This window comes from Phascolarctos cinereus, unplaced genomic scaffold, assembly GCF_003287225.1.
Source record: "Phascolarctos cinereus isolate Bilbo 61053 unplaced genomic scaffold, phaCin_HiC Scaffold_7;HRSCAF=346, whole genome shotgun sequence".
Classification (NCBI taxonomy): Eukaryota; Metazoa; Chordata; class Mammalia; order Diprotodontia; family Phascolarctidae; genus Phascolarctos; species Phascolarctos cinereus.
In genome coordinates, this window is record NW_027556180.1 from 124,038,912 (window position 1) to 124,060,856 (window position 21,945).

General features: G+C 40.4%; 1 protein-coding gene across 1 annotated transcript in view; it reads right to left on the reverse strand.

Moving 5' to 3' along the window:
* Positions 1-21,158, reverse strand: part of OBI1 (ORC ubiquitin ligase 1) — a 45,986-nt gene extending 24,828 nt beyond the window's left edge. The window contains exons 1-4 of the mRNA XM_020973304.2: positions 20,695-21,158; positions 10,105-10,240; positions 7,733-7,824; positions 5,156-5,398 (exon numbers count right to left, since the gene is read on the reverse strand). Coding sequence (XP_020828963.1) covers positions 5,156-5,398; positions 7,733-7,824; positions 10,105-10,240; positions 20,695-20,766 — 543 coding nt within the window. The 5' untranslated portion in view covers positions 20,767-21,158. The remainder of the gene's footprint in view (positions 1-5,155; positions 5,399-7,732; positions 7,825-10,104; positions 10,241-20,694) is intronic.
* Positions 21,159-21,945: the final 787 nt, after the last annotated feature.

Here is a 21,945-nt window from a genome sequence, read left to right on the forward strand (position 1 = left end):
TGAGTTTTAAATGCATAAAATACATAGAATCACAAAAGAAACCAATTACTTTGACATAGTGATTAAAGTATTAAAAATAACAAGTTCTCAGACACAAGGTTAAGAACCTTCACTGTACATGCACCTATAACTCAACAAGGCTCTCTCTACAACAGCCCCAGCAAGTGACTATTCAGCATCTGCTTGAAAACCTCTAGTGAGGGGGAAGCTCACTAAGGCAGGAGGCAGAATCCTGCACTTTCTACAGTTTTATTAGCAATTTTTTTTTCCTTGCCTAAAGCTGAAATCATCCTATATAGACTATCTCTCCCTTGGGCAAGTCACTGAACCTTCCTTGGGCTTCAGAGGTCCTTTCTATCCCTAACTTGGGAGTCTATGAACCTCTGGACTTCCTCCCTTTGCTACCTGCTCCATCCTGTGGGGGCAAACAGAAGACATCCAATCCTTCTTCCACATGAAATCTCCTCAAATACTTACAGACACTTCTCATGTTTCCCCCTCCTCCATTCCTCTTTTTGACTGTATATGGTCAAAATTCATGAAAATAGCTCTGCCAGCAGCAAAACATATTAAAAAAGCCTTGATGAAAGTAAAGTATTCCAAAGCTGCTTGTGTTAAAAATTATGGCTCACAAAAGTTACACTGTCCTCTTCTGCACCCAATATTCCTAATTATCCTAATCAGTCCCTACCTCCTACTAATATTCTATCTTCCCTGCCTCATTCCTTCTTCCCTCCCCTATGTAAGGAATACAAATCCCCCAAATGATCAAATGATAAGAATGGGGAGACAAAGTAACAGATAGTTCTTTTAGGCTTAAAGACTGATTTTCCTTAGGCCTATCCTTGTTTTTTTGGAGCATGGGACACCTGTTTATTTGCCTGGTTATAAAACAATCAGGACCACTGAGGGTTAATTCATTAAGTGACTGATAAACACCATTACTGCCCCTCCAAAGATACAGAGAAAGCCATTTACTTCCTCATATGCACAGACAATGAATTAAGTTCTCAAGCATAGCACCACGGAAAGAAGCACTTAGCAAATGCTTTTTGATGATGCTGACAAGCTTAAATTAGAAACTAACTCATTTAATTTCTTTCTCCACCCCCTCACTATAGCTCTATGCTGTGACTTGGAATGAGTTAATTCTCAGAATGGGCTGCTCTTCTCCCTCTCAGACCCAAACCTGCCTCTGCCATAAGACCATCTCGGGTTAAGGTCACCTACCCATCCAACATTCTGTGCCCTTACTCTGAATCCTCACATCTTCACGTATATTATTTTGCAATTTATATCCATTTTCTCCCTCTGTTCTTATTTGATTGTAAATAGCTTGATAAAAAGGCAGAGATTGCATTTTCTAGTTTTCTATTTCCTCTGGTCTACTTTCCCCTCTCCCCACAAGGGCTTAAGTAACTTGCATAGACTACAGGTCTTTATTAGGACAGGGATAGGGAAAGGGCCTGTGATTTCATTGATGCAGAGAACCCTCAGCAACTCAGCACCTTCTCAGTAACTTATGCTTTTGCCTGGAGCAATGGTGTCAAACAGAAATGAGGGCCACTAAACTGTTCATAAGGATCTCTGTTGGCCGCACATTAACTCAGAAAGCCACGCATGCTTATATAGTTCTTTTTTTATTAATACATCAACATATTAAGATCATATAGGAGCTCTTTTTAAAATCTGTTCAGGCCACGCTTGGGAGTCTTGTGGCTGAGTGTTTGATACCTCTGGCCTGGAGCACTGAAAGGTGAGTGACTTGAACAAAGTCACCCAGCCAGTATGTATCAGAAAAAGGACCTGATGCCAGTCTTGAGGCTAGCCAGACCACTACTGACTGTTACAATGCCTGTCTCTTAGGTCCTCATTAACCACCTAAAACAATTTTGAGGTCTTTCCCATGTTTAAAATGCCTTTAGGTCCATAATAGTTTAATGCTTGAACATTAAACAAACAGGAGAGGGCCCAGTATGCTATGTATGGCTTTTTTTAAATTAAAAAGGACAAATATTGGATATTTCTGTTTCCTGAATGTATTCTATATACAAAAACATTTAGTGCAGGAAACATAATGAAGGGTAAAAAAAGTAAGAGAGCCTAGATGTACTTTTATTGCTTGATACCACCAGTAGGGAATGGTCAGTGAGCGGGTCGGTGGATTATAACATTTTTTAAAATTTATTTTATTTTTTTAAGCAATTGGGGGTTAAGTGATTTGCCCAGGGTCACACAGCTAGTAAGTGTCAAGTGTTTGGTCTGAGGCTGGATTTGAACTCAGGTCCTCCTGACTCCAGGGCCAGTGCTCTATCCACTGCACCACCTAGCCGCCCCAAGTCAGTGGATTATAAAACCACAGCTGCCATTTCTTAATCTTTTTTTTTGTTCTTTCCTCACAAAAAACAAAAACAAAAAATGAAAAAAAAAAACCAAGATGTCAACTGTGCAGTCAATGCAGAATTTTAAAAACACATGCTTCCCCCCCTTAAAAGCTGATGCACACTTTTCTCTGGAAGCGGTAAGTCCCTTCCCTCTCCTGCGCACCAACGCCCTAATAAAGCATATATATTCTGTGTGTGGGTATATGGTGATAACTTGGTTACAACAACCTGAGGCCAAGCAGGCTAATGGATCTGGGGTCTTTCCTGCTCTCTAAACAACCCCAAGATCTCATCTTTAAAATTTCATCGGGAGCTCTATGGTAATTTTAGGGCTAGGAAGCTGATTCAGAAAGTCAACGTAGGGAACAATGTCTGAGCACTGGACATGTCTAATCTGTACCAACAAAACTATTTCAGCTCATCGGAGCAGAGCAGATCTCTGTGGAAGAGGCAAAAGCCTGGAGCTCAGTTCTGAGTTTTAGCCTCATTTCACACTGTACTGCATCTATCAGGGCAGACTTTGGAATGGACACAAAGTCCAGCTCTCCTGGGGCCTCCCTCCTGACCATGTGGACTTCACCATTATGTCTCAGCTTCCTCTTTGGAAGATTCTACCTTCCTGCCCACTCGTCCATTTTGAGTAAACGCCCAGGCCAGCTATCCTTCATGCCTCTGGTCGCACTGCTCCTGCCTCAACACTGCCCTCAAGCCTGCACACAGGGCCCTTCCCATCCCCCCACTCATCAATGGCCCCCACTTTGCATCTCCCTTTTTATGTGTTATCTACCCAAGTTCCTGCAAGGCAGGGGCCGTCTTTCTTGCTTGCATTTGTGTTCCCAGCGGGCAGTACAGTGACTGGCCCATAGTAGACACTTAATAAATATGCCTGTTGACTTGACTGGAAAATATCCTGAGGTAAAAAGGTGAGGATGTGACCACAGCAGCAACAGGAACACAACCAGGACAAAGAGTCATGCTGTAGGAAAGGGATTAAACTTGTTCTGCTTGGTGCCAGGAGGCAGACCAAGAAGAAATAGGTAAAAGTTGGAGGGAAATTTAAGCCTGATTTTGGAAAAACTTCCTAATAAATTTTTTTTAAAGACTAGACCTGTGATTTCACTGATACAAGGAATTGCTGGTGGGGAAAGCTACTTTATCAACACAGATCTACAGCAGTAAAGCAACCAGAATATGAGGAAAGTCTGGGGGATGCTGAGAGGTTAAATAACTTGTCCAGACTCATACAACATGTGGCAGAGGCAGCACTTGAACCCAGGGTTTACTGACCCCAAGGCAAGCTTTCTTATAACTGCCTTATGTTATCCTGGGCCCAAAACAAAACAAAATAAAAACCTAACAAATGAAAGCTAATCAAAAGTAGGAGGCTGAGTAGGAGGGGGGCATCTACAAATTGGGAAGCTGGACAGTCTCTTCCTGGACACACTGCAGAAGCAGTGTCTTGTTCATCCTGAGCTTGGACTAGATGGTCTCTCAGGGTCTGTCCCGTTCCAAGAGACAAAATACTACACTTTAGGCACCAGGATTAGACTGAGACCCAAGTTCATGTTCTGAGTTAGATTCTTGGCCTACAAATTCACTAGTTTTGTGACCTCAGGCAAGCTGCTTGGATTCAAGACTGAGTTTCCTCATCTGTACAGTGGAAATGCCACCACTTTACGCTACCATCTCACAGGGGTTATTGTGAGTATATATATAATATATAATATATATTATATATAAAATTTTAAATATATAAAATTGTATATACATATATATATGTATGTGTGTGTGTGTATACACACACACACACAAATACACATATATACTGCTTAGTAGAGTGAAAAGAGTCAGAGGAGTCTGAGGATGAGGGTTCAAATCCTACCTCTTCTACTTAGGACCTGTGTGACCTTGGTAGTCACTTAGCTTCCCCAGCCTTCATTTCTCATCTGTAAACAGGAGGGGCACGAACTAGATGGCTTCTGAGGTCCCTTCTAGTTTTAGATCTATGAATCTACGTATATATAACATAGCTCCATGTAGTTTTTTTTTTAGGTCACAGTGGTGGGACAAAATCCAGCTACCACCCTTTCACCTGACACCACTTTCCCAAATGAAGAAGCTCTAGTACAAGCCAGAAGTTTCTCCAGTAATAACTATGAATAGAAATGTGATTTTCATAGGCTCAGATTGAGAGGTAGAAGGGCACCAAGAGGTCCTCTAGTTTAACTTCCTCATTTTATATATGAAAAAACTGAGATCCTTTGACCTTGACACTAGGCAAAGATCACACAGGTAATAAATATCAGAGACCAGGCTACACCCCTGACTCCAAGGGTCATTGTTCTATCCACTATAATAGCAGAGGAAGCACGGAATAGAGAATAGTTAGCCTTGGAGAAAAAAAGACCTATATTCAAGTGCCCTCTCCTTGACCCCTAGCTGCGTGACCTTAGGTAAGTCATTTAACTTCTGAACATCTCAGGCAACAAAGACTTCAATTTACAGAGCAGGTGATCTGCATTTGTATAAGAGCTTTCCTCACGAGAAGATTACCACATCAATAATTTAACAGGAAGAGGTCACAAACAAGGAATAAGAAGAAAAAAGAGCAACATGTTTTTCTTTTGGGGGTTCTTCTAAGTGCTTTTTCGGAAACTTTTCTACCTCACGAATGGTTTAATAGTTCCATGTGTTGTGGCTTCAGATTTGCCATGACTTCTGAAAGGAAATCTCCCCCATCATGGCATTCAGTGAGCCTGCTCGTAGCTTACCTCCTTGAGCTTGTCCACATCGTCTTTCACTTTTTCATAGATGTCATGAGCGGCTCGAAGCTTTTTTTTCCATTCTGACATGGTTTCAGGGGGAGGCTTACTTCTCTCCTCCAAAGCTGGCCGTCTTTCTTCATTCTGGTTGCCCAGGGTCAAAGGATCCAGAACAGACTTCAGCTGTGACTCCAGGCTGAGGTTCTTCCCTCTAAGCTCTTCCACTTCCTTCTGCAGGCATTCTATTTCATCCTAGTAAAAGGCAAAAGGGGAGACCATTCAAGCCAAAACATTCCATAAGTTCAGATGTACAGGGTGATCCTGAAATGCCACGAGAACACAGCAAGATCCAGACAAAAGATTCAAGGGCGGAGAAAGCATCTTGACATTTCAGAATCTTTTCCCTAGCTAGGAGCCACAAGTTCAACTGAACTTTGCAAAATTTGAACTGGCAAATTATTATCTGAACTGATTTTGAATTTGTGATTACAAATAAAGATTTCAATTCTTTGATCTTATATGTAATATTAATAATCGATCTGTTACTACAGCCTGAGTTTACACCCAACTCCCAATTATTCTTCAATACAGTGACATTGGGCTCCATGCTCTTCCTTGAATAGGATATTCCTTTCCAGATTCTGAGCAGTCACTGGCTGTCCCCCATGCCTGGAACATTCTTTCTCATCACCTCACATGCAAGAGGTCTTTCAGAATCCCCCTGAATGTTAGTTCCTTCCTTCTGTTGATTATCTCCAGTTTATCCTGTACACAGCTTGCACCGACACAGCTGTTGGCATGCTGTCTCTGCCATTAGACTGAAAGCCCTCTGAGGGTAGGACTGTCTTGCCTTTCTTTGTATTCCCAGTGCTTAGCACAGTGCCTAGCACACAGCAGGCATATAACAAATGCTAGCTGACTGACTCTGCATTCAGCCCCTAAAACACAAATTTATCACGACAGTATCTTTTCAATAAGCCTCACTGACTCCCTGCCATAAATGCCTCTCTCTGACATTTAAAGTCCTTCACAATCTGGCACTAATCTAGTCTTACTCTGCATTACCCTCACATACATATATTCCAATCAAACTGTCCTCCCTGTCATCTCCTGGGTATGAGGTTATGACTTCTGCTTCTGCACACATCCCTTATGCCTCCTCATCCCGGCCCCCCTGACATCTTAACTCCCCATTCAAGGCTCGGCTCAGGGACCCTTCTACATAAGGCCTTTCCTGATAATTCTCCTCCATCACGACCAAAATCACTTGTACATAGTTTGTATTTACTTATCTTTGTACAAAGCACATAAGGAAACAAGCTCTTTCATGGACAGGATTGTTTTCACTTTTGTATCTGTATCTTGCCTAGCACACTTAGCACAATGTTGCCCCGTAGTTGATGCATAATCAAACTGAATCGTGTTAAAAAAAAAAAAAATAAGTCAGATGTCTAGCATGGCAACAACTTCTAATACAAGAGAATAGTCTCAGAAAAGATGGCTGTATAGATTTCCTGGGCTGAAGGAGGGTAGAAATTCACTAATAAGGATTATACATTTACACTTAAGTCCAATGTTTTTGAAATTTTTGCCTCTAAAGCCTCTATGTCTTCCAACCAGAAGTAGGAGGAAAAATCTTCTATCATTGCCTCTGAATTTTCACTTCTGAAATAACATGTATAGGATAACTAACTTTTCTGGCGCAATTTTTTCTTAATGTCATTTTTAAATAAACAGCTCAGATATTCCAGGCATTAAATGACTGCCCTCTGAATCTGGGCCTGCATGGATGATCCAAGACAATCCCAAAGGACTAAAAATGAAGTATACCATCCAGAGAAAGAACTGATATTGTTTGAACACAGATTGAAGCAAGCTATTTTTCCACTTTCTTTCTTTCTTTTTCTTTTATTCAAGTCTTCTAGTGCAAAATGACTAACATAGAAATGTTTTACATGATTGCACATGTATAACATCTATCTGATTGCTTACCATCTCAGGGAGGGGGAAGAGGAAGAAGGGAGGGAAGGATAGAATTTGGAACTCAAAACTCTAAAAAAAAAAAGTTAAATTGTTTTAACATGTAATTGGGGGAAAAATAAAATATATTAAATGTTTTAAAAAAGAAAAGCAGTCTTTAGAAACTTACTCTGGCAAGTGTTTTGCTGTATATAAAAACTAAATACTATTATTACTCTTACTACTACTAAAATAATAATAAACAAATAAAAATGGTTTCTTTTGCTGCCATACTCAGGGTCTTTCAACCTCCACTGGAGACTTTCTTTCACAATAGTCGATAAAAATGAGAAACAAATGACTAATGTAGATGAATGCCGAGAAATTCTTGTCTATAAAGGAAAAGTACTACAATCAGGGAGTTACTGATACTATCAGAGAAATGTACAATTTCATTATGTGTGGTATTCTGTACCATTTAGGGCATGATCTGTTGTCTCAACCAGAATGCTGCCACCATTTTCTGTAGCATGCCCACATTTGTCCTTTTGTCCCCAGAGCCTAGGGCGGCACCTGGCACAGAGCAGATATTTAAAGAAAGCCTTGTGTTGGACTGGACTGAATTACCTCGTATTCTCGATGGAGTAACTCAAGTCGAGTTTTCCGGAGGTGCTTTCTGACAGTGTGGCTAAGCATAGGTTCACTTTCACTTGTTCCACCTAGAAAAAAAAATTTAAATTTGGAATCTAACAGAAATGACAAAAAACAAACCAAAAAAACCTCAATAATAATAATGGTAGTGATTGGATTGTTCAAAACATTTTAACCTTTACAAAGCACTTCATGTACATCATCTCACTTGAGCTTCACAATATTTCTGTGGAGCAATGGAATGAAAGCTGGGTTTGGAATCAGAGGATCTGAGCTCAAATCCCAGATCTGCTATGAATCACTTTCCTGACCTTTGGTCCATCATTTAACATCTCTGAGCTTTAGTTCCTCATCTATAAAATAAAAGAACTGGCTTAAATGGGTCCTAAAAATCCTTCCAGCTCTAAACTCAAGATCCTGTAACTAACTCTACAGATTTTTTTTAGTATTATTATCCCCAACTTGCAGATGAAGAAATTGAGGCTCCAACATGTTGTTAGTAGCAACTGTCAGATGTGAGAATTGAACCCAGACAGGTCTTCCTAACTCCAAGTCCAGCACTCTAACCATTATTACACACTGGCTCTCCCTTCTGCCCATGCTACTGGCTCCAGCATAAATCTGACCTTCTCCCAAGCCAACAACACCTACACCCCAAGCTGTGAAGAACAAAATTTAGAGCAAATGATGAATGGCTCTATCACTCTAAAAATGCATCATACTAAAGGAAGCATCATGTGAACATGGGTACTTGTCTCAAGGACAGGGGCTGGGCTTTTATTATGTATTACATACAGTACACTCTTGAGCACTTATCAGATGTTAAATAAAAGTAAAACCAATTAGCTACTCAAACTTGCTTGGCTATTGGTAATACAATTGAAAAGATTAATGTCTGCTTTCACTCAGAATGCTAACAAACCAATTAGAATGGATTAAGAGTCACCATATTAATTGTAAACCCAGAGTGACTTGTTACAAATAAACGCAAAATAAATACTCTCTAAAAGATGTTAGCTTCCCCTTGCTTCTGTTCTATTCTGTCCTGCTATTTTCTATGTCATGGTAAAGAAAACGAAGACTTCTTTTATTTAGGGAAGTTTTACTCCATAACACCTGCTGCCTCCGGTTCCTTTATAACCAAAGACCTATTAGTACTAATTAAACATTCCCCTGAGATAATACACTATGATATAAGATAATTTATATAATATAAAAGGTGAAATAAACTACTCTGAATTTGTACAAAATTCTAGAAAGACTATACTGGAATTATTTTACCTTTCAAAGGTCACTTTATTCAAGAGAGGTAGAATCACAATTTGTTCATCATAGGCAACAAACTGAGGTAAGAAAAACAAACAAAAAACCATGGAGCCCAATAATGATGTCTCCGTTTCTCCTGGTTTAAAAGCAGTGCATTTCTTTTAATGACAAAAGAATCCCCTTTGTCATTACTCTCAATGGTTCCTCAATACCTAAAATATAATAAAGTCAAATTTCCTTAGTCCACCACACAGACAATACTTACCTTCAGAGTTTTAACTGATATTTCCTTTAAAAGGAGTTATTTACTATTCCCTGAACATTTTTTTTGTGTTCGATACTATTTTTTTCTTCCTGGAATAACCAAATGCTACTTCCTCTATGAATACTTTCTGTACCTACTATTAAACTACTAAACTCTTTTTTTTTTAAGGTCTTCCTTATCACACACAACTAGTTTTGTCACTTTTCCTTCAAGCACAGCATAAATTCCTTGGGGGAAGAAGCTTTGTCTTACAAACATTTTGGATTGAATGAGATAACACACTTTTGCAAAGATAACTTATCTTTTACACTTTGCAAACCTAAAACTATTAGCCATTATTATTACACATAAGAGGCAATAATGTATAGGGAATAGAAAGCTGGACTTAGAGCCAGAAGAGCTGGGTTGAGGTCCCCTCTCTGTCACATATTTGCTGTGTGACCCTGGGCAAGTCACTTAACTTCTCAGTTCTCCAGGCAACCCTCTAACACCGTAAGTGACAGAGAAGGTGCTGACTTGTATTGGCAAAGGAAGTTTCTTCACCCGGCAGTGCCCTATACTATTAAAATCAAATATCCATTCCCTATTATCACCCACAGTGCTAGCATATGTGAGGAGTATTCAGTAAATGTTTGTTGATCCTGTGATATTCAACAATGATGAATAAATCATCCATATCTGGAAAACATTGCCGCAACTTACTCACTTTAGTCACCAGCCAAAATACGTGTAACCAAAATTTAATTGTACATGTGCACGTATATAGATATGTGTATATATGTATATGTGCGTATATGCAAGTATATAGTGCCCTTACCAATGATCTCCTTGCAGGGATTTTCAGGGGTGATGGGGACACGGCAAGCGGGGCACTGGCTATTGTTCTTCAACCATACATCGATACAAATAGAACAGAACACATGATTGTTGATGCATATGACAGGATGGCGGACCTTTAAAAAAAAAGGTTACATCGCTTTAATTTCTAAGGTCAGAAGTATAATCACAATTCAAATTCCATTCATTCATTCAAACCCCCATTTGGTTTTGAACTATTCAAATGACTTTTTTGTCCAAGCACAAGCACTGCTGCTGCTCAGGAATTATACAGAAGCTCTTTCTACTGACCATGCTGTTCTTTACATACATGAAATTGACTGAAACCACCAGACAATCTGCAAGCTTTGCTCTGTGGCTAAAGCTGTGGCCAATAAGGCCTGTGGCTCTTTGTTCACTGATACGTAACATTATCTAAAGCCATTTCCTCTTTAGTAAAATTCATTTCCAATTCTGATTTCCAACCATATGCTACAGAATTAATGAGTGTGAAACAATATGAATTAGAAATACAATTTTCTAAATGTTAATATGATCTAGGTGATACCCAAATCATTAAATGCCTCTCTGAACCTAGAATGCCACATTCCACATTAAAAAGATACAATTTACTCCTCAAGTGAGATATGCTAGAAAGAGTTTAGGGCTGAGTGTCAATGGAGTTCAAATCATACCTCTTCTCTATGTTATTTGACTTAACTCGGTGATCTTATTAGCTCCCATGGTTCTATTATCGTCTCTATCCTGATAAGTCTCAGATTTGTTTGTCTAGCCCTAACCTTCCCGACTCGCATCTTCAAATTACATTAGACATTCTAAACTAGATGTTCTGTAGACAAATCTTCAACTCAAACTGTCTAAAAATGAACTCATTATCTTTCCTCCCCAAAGCCTCATTTCTCTAGACTTTCCACCACAATCTTCCCAGTCACCCAGGCTCACAAGCTCAACTGTTCATCAACTCTATCATCCTCAACTCTTCACTCTCACCTTCCCTCCCCCCAATTCCAATCTGTAATCAAGTCCTGTTGATTTTGCCTTTGGAACATTTTCAGCTGTTATCATCCCTTCTATTCTCTGACACATTGCCTCCAGGATCAAATATAAAATCTTCTATTTGGCATTCAGAGGCTTTCCTAACCTGCCTTTCCAATTCTAATCTTCTGACACCTCAGACCCCACCACATCCTCTTCAATCCAGCGATACTGGCTTCCTTCTTGTTCCTCAAACAGGGCACTCATGTCCAGACTGCAGGCATTTTCACTGGATGCCCCCATGCCTGGAATGCTTTCTCTCACCTCTACCTTTTTGACTTCTCTAGTTTCCTTCAAATCCCAGTTAAAATCTCACCTTCCATGAGATGCTTCTTCTGTTCCCCATTAAATGGCAGTGCTTTCCTTCTGCTGATTACTTTCACTGCATCATTTATATAGCTTGTTTGGATATACTTGTTTGCATACAATCTCCCCCATTAGTCTGTGAGCTCCAAGAAAACAGGGATTGTCTTTTGCCTTTCTTTGTATCCTTAGCGCACAACAGGCGCTTAATAAATGCTTACTGATCGACTGATACCTCTTTTTTTTTTAACTCTCTGTATGGCTTTGGGCAAATAAACTACCTAAGCCTCAATTTCTTCATCTGTAAAATGAAAGGGAAGGGAGATGATAAACTAGATCTCTAAGGTCTTTTCCAAACCCTGTGATCTTTATATTCTTAAAATATGCACAGGAGTAATAAGAACACAGACTCATAGGATTTGGAGCTAGAGCAGGAAGATATTTTAGAAACTGTCTAGTCCAATTTCCTAATTTTACAGCTGAGAAAATTCAGTCCACAGCCAAGTCACTTGTCCAAAGTCAGAGAAGTAATCGGAATTAGTAATCACATAAGTAATCAACTCAGGAGGCTCTTTCTAGTAAATGACTGCCATCACCTGAACTCAGTTACTCAGACAAGTGCAATGGATAAGTAAATAGAAAGGGAGTCCTGTGATTTGTAAGCTATGGGGAATTTTACTGAGTCTGAATCTCTGAGCTTGGAGAGAAGACTTAGGTAGTTGGTCAAGAGTCTGAAAGGCTGTCTTGTGGAGAAGGGCTTAGACTTGTTCTGCTTGGCCTGGGGCCCAAAGCTCCTTGGGGGTGGGGTGGGGGATATTTCCTTTTCTTTTGGGTCTTTGTCTACCTAAAGCCTAGCACAGTGCCCTACACAGAGGAGGTATTTAATTACTGCTCAACAAACAACCTTCCCACCACTTTTATGATCCACATACAGAGAGATCTCCAATACATAAAGCAAACTCATGAAAACTAGAAAACTACCTAAATAAATGGGAAATTAGCAGAGGAAAGAAAGTGGAAAAGAGAGAAAAAGGAACTATAAGGACCAGGACAAAAGTTTTCAAGTACAAGGCTTCTTTCCTCTTTTCCTTAGCACCTGGCACCTGAACCCATTTCCCTGTCACAAGAGAAAAAACCAGAAGCTTCTGTTCATCTGCCCTGCCCTTGGCTACACGCCCGTATTTTATAAGGAAATCACAAACCATGCCCTGCTCTTTTGCAGGTGAATGCATTCTTAAAGCTGTAAGTTCTCTCCTAACAGACAGCACGCAGACTTTGGAGACAAACATTCCAAAGACTGGAATGTGGCTCCTTTCAGGGCCGTTTACCCAGCTACTTTAAAAAAGAAAGAGGTTCTGACCTTCAAGTAACAATGTTTTAGTCAAATCCGTTAACACAAAAGAAAGAGAAAGCAGAAAGGATTGCTTGGCAAGTGGTAGATCTGGGGTTTCCTCATTAAAATCATAATCCTAACAAAAGTAGCTCCTCTAATTGTCCAGGCCTGGGGAAAATGAGATAAGAAAGGAATTGTCTTCTTTCTACTGCTTCGGAGAGAGAATTTCCCTTTAAAGAGACACATACAGCACAGGTTTTGGTTTTTGTTTGAAGGGGTTGCTTTGTTTTGATTCCAAACTCAGTGCTCTGAACGGGGCCTTAAAGGCCATCTAGTTCACCTAACCTCCTACCCCCATTTTACAGCTAAGAAAACTGAGTCGCAGAGAGGGGACCTGACTACGGTCACATGGTAGCAGTGATGGAATATGCAACCAGGTTCTCTGATTCCACATTCTCTTTTCTACTGAATCTCACTGTCTCTATTAAGCATGGGCCTGAGGTACATCTTAAAAGAATTCTCAGTCTGAAAGAGGTTACTTCTATGGCTAAATCAGTGATGAAGTCTAAGTCATTCCACTTAACCTGTCAAATCAGCATAAAATAGACAGAGGCAGAAAGACTGCTATGGTTGTGAAAGGTTATTTACATATTTAACGATGGAAGGAATGATGCACACCTACTGCTACCACTACTGCTACTACTCATTATCTTAATGTTCTGTATCATGCATTTATTCTGCTATACTGCTAAACACAGTTTAAAAGAGTACAAACTCAGGAATGAGAAATATCTAAAGTTCCTGAAATAAGTTAGCCAAAAATTTCCATTTAAAAGTAATTTTCATAAAATTTGGGAGTTTTGAAAATTTGAAAAAAAAAAGAATCCATAATCACCTCTTAAACACATCAGTGCCATTCTGAAGGGAGAGGCAATACTTTTCATTGTCTGCATGCCATCCACTCCTAAGGGTTCAAAATTTCATCAATGAACCCCACTTCAGCCCTGAACTGCAGATGAGAATTTCGAACTGCCTACTGTGTATCTCTTCCTGGATGTTCCACCAGTACCTTATGCCCAATATATACAAAATCAAAATTGCTTTTACTCTCAAACCAGTAACTCCTTCTGACTTTCCTATCTCTTTGAATGGTGCCACCATTTTTTCCCCCAGGATAATCTCTGATTTCTCCCCCATAGAATCTATTATTCCTCTGCAATCTCTCAAATAGGTCACCTTTAGAATCCCCCCCAAACAGAGACCCAAGTCGTCAATACCTCTCCCTTAGACTCCTATAGCAGCTTTCAGCCTGGTTTCTCTACCCCCTTTCCAGTGTTCTTATCTAATCTCCAGAGCAATAATCCTCCTGATGACTAATCCTGATACACAGCTCTGATTATCTTTAGGGTGATCAGAGATAATAAAATTGGGACCTGGGCTCATAATCTTGACTCTTCCTCAGTTTCTTCATCTGTAAAATGAGAGGGCTGATTAAAATTCAAAGAGACACAGATTTTCAGAAATGGCCTATGGAAATTTGTTCTGCTAAAAAATTATTATTAAGAAAAACAATAATATTCCAACTCTACTGCTTAAGAACTCAAATGTGGTGGGAAGTAAACCCAGTTCAACAGGACTATCACCTCTTTTTTCCTAGAAGCTATGCCTCTCTTAATGTCACCCAAGATCACCTAAGCTTTTTAGCTGTCATACCCGTGACTTATACTGAATCCATTATAATCCTAGCACTTTAAAAATAATAATGATAATGTCTGATATTCATTAGGCACTTTAAGGTTTTCAAAGCACTTTACAGAAGTCTTCTCTTTTGATCTTCATAACAACTGGGAGGTAGGTGCTATCATCACCATCCCCAACTTTTAGGTGAGGAAACTGAGGCTTAAAGGGCTTAAGTGATTTGCCCCCAGGGTCATACACTAGTATCTGGGATGGGATCTGAACTCTGATCTTTCTGACTCCAAGTCTAGCATTCTTACTCATTCTGCCCAGCTGCTTCTCTTTTTAGGCTGTCTATCTCTCCCCATCTTGTATTTATGAGTCAATATTCTAAACCCAACTATAAGACTTTAACATTTATCCCTATTGAATTTAATGTTATCAGATTTCGCCCAATGTTCCAGCCTGGGCAAGACTTTTTTGGATCCTGGCTCAATCATCCAGTGTGTTAGCCAGGCCTCCTTGGCAGCATATCCTCTTCAAATCTGATTAGGACGTCCTATACAGCTTTATCCAAGCCACTAAAAACAAATGTTAAACAACGCAAGGCCGAGCTCAGATCCCTGGGTCACTCTAACAAAGTTCACCTTCCCAGCTGACAGAGAACCATTAACAACTATCCTTTGGGTCTGAATGTTTAAGCAGTTCTGAAACTAATTGTATAATCACCTAGCCCACATTTTTTCATCTTGTTAGGTAGTCTCTGTTCCTATCAAAGCAGATTACAGTCTGTTTCACCTTTGCTATCTCATCTCTGTACACTGTTCATGTCATTCTTTATGCCTACAATACCCTTGCTACTCTTCCTTCAGTACTTCCTTCATATAGGTTCCCTGTCTATCTCACTGTTTCATTGACTGGAAATGATCCTTTCCCAAAACTCTCACAGCACTTTGACTGTACCTTACCTGTACCCTATCATGTACTCTTGTTATGTGTATTTGTGCTGACCTCTACACTGGAAAATATTCATTTTATTGTTTTTGATCAAATATCACATTTTAAGTTTTCCCAAAAGACATATGAAGAACTTTTCAGAAAGAAAAAGGATTTAACACTTCCAAAATGACTGTTATCTGGTTCTTAATACTTTATTCTCATGAATTTGCCTATTTTTCAAAATAAACTTTCAGTACAGCTTGAATACGAGTTGCTTTTGTTTTGAAAAAAAAAGCACTTCATTCAGCAGTAGGAACTTTGTTATAGAGACTTGGAGGCATATAATTCACAACTGAGTAATAACCAAGTAAATTACTGAAGCCTTCTTTGTTTCAGTTTCTCAATTTTACTAATTGTTTTACTAACATTACTAATGTGATCTTCCTTTTATCATCAAGAATATTATTATGATAAAAATTCTTCAAACCTTTTGGAACTAAGAGTATAAATTATTTTCAACAATAACAATGTTCAAAAGGCTAATTCGTTCATGGACTGGATTAATAAAAACATAATGTCGGAGTAGGTAGGTGGCAAAGAGGATAGAGCTCCAGCCTTGGAGTCAGGAGGACCTCAATTCAAATCCAGCCTCAGACACTTGCCATTTACTAGCTGTGTGACCTTGGCAAGTCACTTGACTCTGATCGCCTCACCAAAAAGCAAAATAATAATAATAATAATGATAATGACAGTGTCAAAGGAGATAACAGCTCACTGTACTCTTCATAGGCAAGACCACATCTGAAGGAAGAGTTTAGTTTGTGGCACTCTAATCTACAAGATTCTAGGATTCTAATTCTGATACTCTAAGCCATCTATGAAAGGACAACAGCTCAAAATATACTCTAATTCTTATCCTGAGAAGCCCAAAGCTTATGCAAAGAGATAACATCATTGGCCTCCATTAGAAAGGGGAAAATTCCTGGTAATTAGCAACTGTTTGGTAGAATAGCTCTCATAACAGTAAGAGAAAAGAAGAGAATGAAGTGACATTTGGATACTGGCCATGAGGCTACTAATCATTTTTACCAACAGGTAATGAACTTGGTAGCCTAAGTTAAGACTGATTAGAATTCTTAGCTAACACCTGCCAGAGAAGCTATACTCCTCTCATCTATGCAAAAAACAACAAACATATCCAAGTGTTTAAAAAATATGAAGAACTGTTACTAAATAAACGTTCAATGACGCTAACTATAGTAATGCCGTAATAAACTGTCTGAATTCATTTACAGGCCTTTCAAACAAAATTCTAGATATGAACCAAGACATGCTAAATCAATCCAAATTTCTTTCGACTTCTCTTTTCACTTCATTGAAATTTACCTATTTGGTATCTCTTTAGGGGCAAGTTTTCAACGTCATGCCTTCCAAGTGACAAGTAGTTCTATGGTAATAGAAGAGGCCTAGAAATAATGCTAAATCTCCATGCTTTAAGATAACAATGTTTGCCTTTAAAAGAGAGAGAGAGAGAGAGAGAGAGAGAGAGAGAGACCTAGAGTCAGTATAGTAGCTTTTAGAGTATAGTCCAAGGATGTGATAATTGCAGATATTTCAAAAAAGAGTGTTGGGGTGTCGCTGGCGATGGAGATATTCTGCTGATATGGAGATAGCCAGATACCTCTGTCAGGATCACATCACATAGGCAGCAACCTCAATTTACCTGATTACTTCAACGTAAAAAGGAGGGTGGGAGGAATATAGTTAATTCTTTGAGGTTAGGATAACCATTGGAACATAAGCTCCCTGATGCCGAAGGGGCTGTCTTTTGCTTCTTTTTGTATCTCCAGGGCTCAACTCAGTGTCTGGCAATTAACAAATGTTTGCTAAGTAGTAGAGGCCAGACTTGCTTGGTGGCTGCACAACTGTGATAGATACTCCAGAACCCACTGGACTAGTAGTATCATGGGGGGGGGGGGGAAGGAGAGGAAATCACAGGACTAAGAGAGGGGTGGAGTGGCTTCTATCTAGCCATTTAAAGCACAGTATATACTGATTTCAAAAGAGTGCTGGCTTTGAAATCAAGTTTCAGATTCAGGTCCCACTTCTCCTACTTATGACCTACGTCACCTCGGGCAAGTAACTTATCCTCTCTTGGCCTCCATTCTCTCATCTATAAAATAGATATAGAAGCACCTACCTCATCAAGCTGTGAGAATCAAAATAATGTAAAATGTTCAATAAACCTTAAAGTGCTATATAAATGTGCATTATTATTATCATGAGACTGGATTACCTTTGAGACACCTTCTAACTCCAAGATTCTATGCTAGGAGGACTCTGGATACACGGACTGAACGTTCTAATGCATCTAAATTCACCCGGATGCAACTCTGAAGTTCAGGCTCTCAATATTAACTAAGGTCCAGAAAAGCAATAACGGAAGAAGGACTGCTTTTAGGTTTTAAGCTGTGCTGCCTTGGAAACCCAACCACTTTATCATCTGCCCAGCCAGCTTTTTTCTGGCTTTCTTCCAGTCGCAACTAAAATCCCATTTTCTACAAAAAGCTTCAGTCCCTTTTAATTCTAGTGCCTTCCTTCTGTTAATTATTTCCAATTTATCCTGCATGTAGCATGTTTGTTACAAAAACGTGTGGACTTCCCCATTAGTTCGTGAGCTCCTGAAGACAGGAACTATCTTTTGCCCCTTTTTTTTGTATCCCTAGAACTTAACACAGTGTCTGGCATACAGTAGGCACTCAATAAATGCTTATTGCCTGACTTTCCTCAGGAAAGACAAACAGGAAAACGCCTATGACCAAGGGTTGGTTTGTTATTGTTTTGAAAGCGAAATCTAATAAAAAAATTATACTAAAAATACAGGTTCTCAGCAGAGTAACTGGGAATCTGAGTTCACTAAAGATGCAAAAGCCAATGTCTGGGCTTCTGCAGTCAGGTATCATTAGGAGACTGGCTCCCACACAGATGCTCCCTGCTTAACAGGCCCACAAGCAAGTTTTTCAGCACGTCTGCAAAACAGCCTAATGAGTAAAAATGATATAACATCATGAAAAATTAAGGAAATGGTATTTCCCATGTTGTGTCAGCTAAACCTGAATTCCAGTTGTAAGGAAATTGCATTATGACTACTTTTACGACCTTTAAACGGTATGGGGCCTTCTTTAGTGTCAAAAGCCTTAGATGCGCTTCTCACATACTCATTCCAAGGTGACTCAAGTCAGTGGTAGTATCACTCACTAACTGGGTGACTTTGAAGAAGTTATATAACTTCTCTGGGTCAAAGTTTCCTCATTTAAAGAATGGATATATAAATACCTGCCCTATCGTACTTCAAGGGATGTAGTGAGGACCAAACTGACAAGATAAATGCATTTTTGTGAAAGCATAAAGCCCTCTACAAACATGTTTGCATCATAGTTCCCTGAATGAAAGAGTTAAAGACTTTAATTAACCTAATTAATAATGAATGACAATCTTTAACAGCAGAAGTGAGGACTTCTCAAGCCTTTACAAAAGGTGACTTCTTAAACTCTCATAAAAAGAGGATTTTCTGGAAATACTGATCTGGGGGAGGAGAACAGCACCAAAAGCTGGGTTGACAGTAAGCTTGCATGGCCTAACTGTGAGTTCCAAACTGAAGTTTCACTAAGTCTGTATTTGAGGGGAGGGAAGTGGCAGGTGAAATGATACATGAAAGACCTACAAATCACCAACATGAACTGGTGCACTGCACATAACACGCATTCTATATTTATATGGCTTAAATGGCATTTACAAATTTGACAGTGAGTTTGCATGGCCTGTCGTTTAAGCTGTAATTTCAAAAATTCTGCATGTGGGAGTGGGAGGGGAAAAGATAGGCGTGCAAATCACCCACATGAACTGGTACTTTACACATAGTAAGCACTCAATAAATATATGACTTAATGGTCTTTAAAATTTGACAGTGAGCTTGCATGGCCTAATTTTGAGGTTTGAAATGCAGTTTCACTAAGTCTGTATTGGGGGGGAGGAATGATACATGAAAAACCTGCAAATTATTGACCTGAATTAGTGCCTTGCACAGAGTAAGCGCTCAATAAATATATGACTTAAATGGCCTTTAAAAAATCTGACAGTGAGCTTGCACCGTCTAACTTTCTGGTTTAAACTAGTTTCACAAAGTCTGTATTTGGGGGTAATGAGTGGGGTAAAAGACACGTGCAAATCACTGACGTGAACTGGTGCTTGGTACACAGTAAGTATTCGATAACTGTATGACTTAAAAGTCAGTAAGCTTGCATTGCCTACCTTTGTGATTTAAACTGTAGTTTCATAAAGTCTTTATTTGGTTTTGGGGAGTGGGGGAAAAAGATAGAACTGCAAATCACTGACATGAACTTGTGGTGCCTTGTACACAGTAAGCACTCAATAAATATTTGGCTTATAGGGCCCTTAAAATTTTTAAGAGGAACACGGAAGGGGAAAAGAAATATGAAAATGAGGTGACTTTTTTTAAGAAAAAAATTAAAACTTACTGATCACAACAGTTTTCTCTACCTTGTTTCACAAGTGCATTTACTGCACCTTTTACATCTACAAGTCTGGAGTAGAGAGAGCCTCCTTCACATTTTGGACTAGGCTTGTGATTATGTACACCATTTAGGGGGCTCGTTTTATTTATTCTGGATGGCCTGTTTCAACCAAAATCCATCCTTAATTATAAAAGAAAAGAAAAAACCAAGTTAAAAACCCATGCCTCCAGCCCAGGAGGAAAAAAGGGTCGAGGGGGAAGTCAACTGACCATTGTTATCTCGGGCACTCGGACGTTCATTAGCATTTTGATTAGCCCGAGCTCCAATCCCGGTCCAGGCGCGCGCCCACGCCGGGAATTTGCACCGGGCGGACCACATTTTGCAGCCTCCCCCCTCCCGCGCACTCGGTGGCTCCCCACAAGCTGCCGCCCACGCGAACCCGGCCCGGGAGGGTGCAAAGCACGCTGCCTGCTCCCCCCGCTCTCTCCCCCCACCAGCGTCCGCAATCCCGGGGCCCCCGTATTCCAGAGCCCCCACAGTTCTCCCTCCCTGCCTCCCCCAAACAGATCCCCCTTTTCTTCTTCATAACCACAAAACATCCCCTTACGGAAAATCCGCCGCTGGTAGGCATAGGCTCGGCTCCCCATTTCCCCCAACTCCGCTGCCCTACGCGAAAATCCCGGCCAGCGCCAGCAAGGTTCCCCCCCCCGCGGAGCGTCCGCGGGCCGCACAGCCTCCTTTCCATTACCTTCCCCAAGCAAATGTGGCACGTGATGGGCAGCGTGAGAGACAATGTAACGTTCTGAACGTTCTGAGCCATGGCCGCGTTTAGAAGCCAGCCAACACGGAAGTCCCACCGCCCGCGGCGAGCCGCGAGCTCCAGCCGCCGCGGCTCCCGAGCGCTGGAAGGTTCGGGCTACGGCGGCTCTTCGGGGCCAATGCCTTCTCCAAGCGAGGAACCGAAACGCGCTTTTGAAACGTGGAACCGGCGGGAGAAGGGAGGGGGGATGAGGGAGGAGAGGGAGATGGAGTTTCCCGCGCTACCCTTCCCCCCATCCCGGGAAAATGTAAAGGCGATAAAGATCCAGGGGGATGGGGGAAGGGGACTGAAGAAGTAAAGAACGTGGGGGAGACGCCACCAGCTTACAGAGAAGATTGAAAGGGAGAGAAGTGAGAAGAGAGAAAGTGAGTGACAGGATTTTAACAGCCTAAAAGAAGCTAAAGCTTTAGCATCCTCCTTCCCTCAGGAAATAAACCCTTGAGGGTGGTCAGAAGGTGAAGAGAAAACTTTTCTTCCTGTTTTAATCTGAATGAAGCCCTTTCCTATGCCTGCCTCCTCCCTTCTTTAGGACTGCCTAGCGCGTAGTAGGCACTTAATAAGTATTTATTGAAGTGGGGCAGGAAGGGAAAGGGTTGAAAATTGCGGCGCGCCCCCCCCCAGCTTAAACAATAAGCACTTTCACTTCTGTGGTGACCTAGAGAGAGCTCTTCCAAGACTAATTCTTCCGAGATCTAACGAGTTACTCCTTGGAGTGGCCAAAGTCCAAAGGCTCTCAGTTGCTTAATGCATGGTGATCTGGAGGAATTCAGGGAGTTCTTCCAACAGTGGTTCCTTCAGGGTTTTTGTTTGGTTGGTTTGGTTTTGCAACCTTTCTCGTGGCTACTGCTTACTACCAGGAGTGTCCGGAGTCTTAAGGGCTGTTGGATGCTTAATGTCATCTGCACACACATAGAAGTGTGAAAAGGCAACTAATTAACAGTGGGTGAGATGCCGGGGTGAGAGATTCATAGGCCCTCAAATCAATTAAATGTCAGTCTATGCCTTTCTCTGTAGTAGGAAGGATTATTGTAAGAAATGAGCAAAAAGCAAAAACCTCTTTCGTGCTTTGACCTGTTCCCAAGATCATCTGTGAAGTTTATATGTTCTGATTCCAATGCCCATCTGAAAGAAGTCCTACAGATTGTTAAATTGATCCAATAAATGTCAATCGTAATTGTA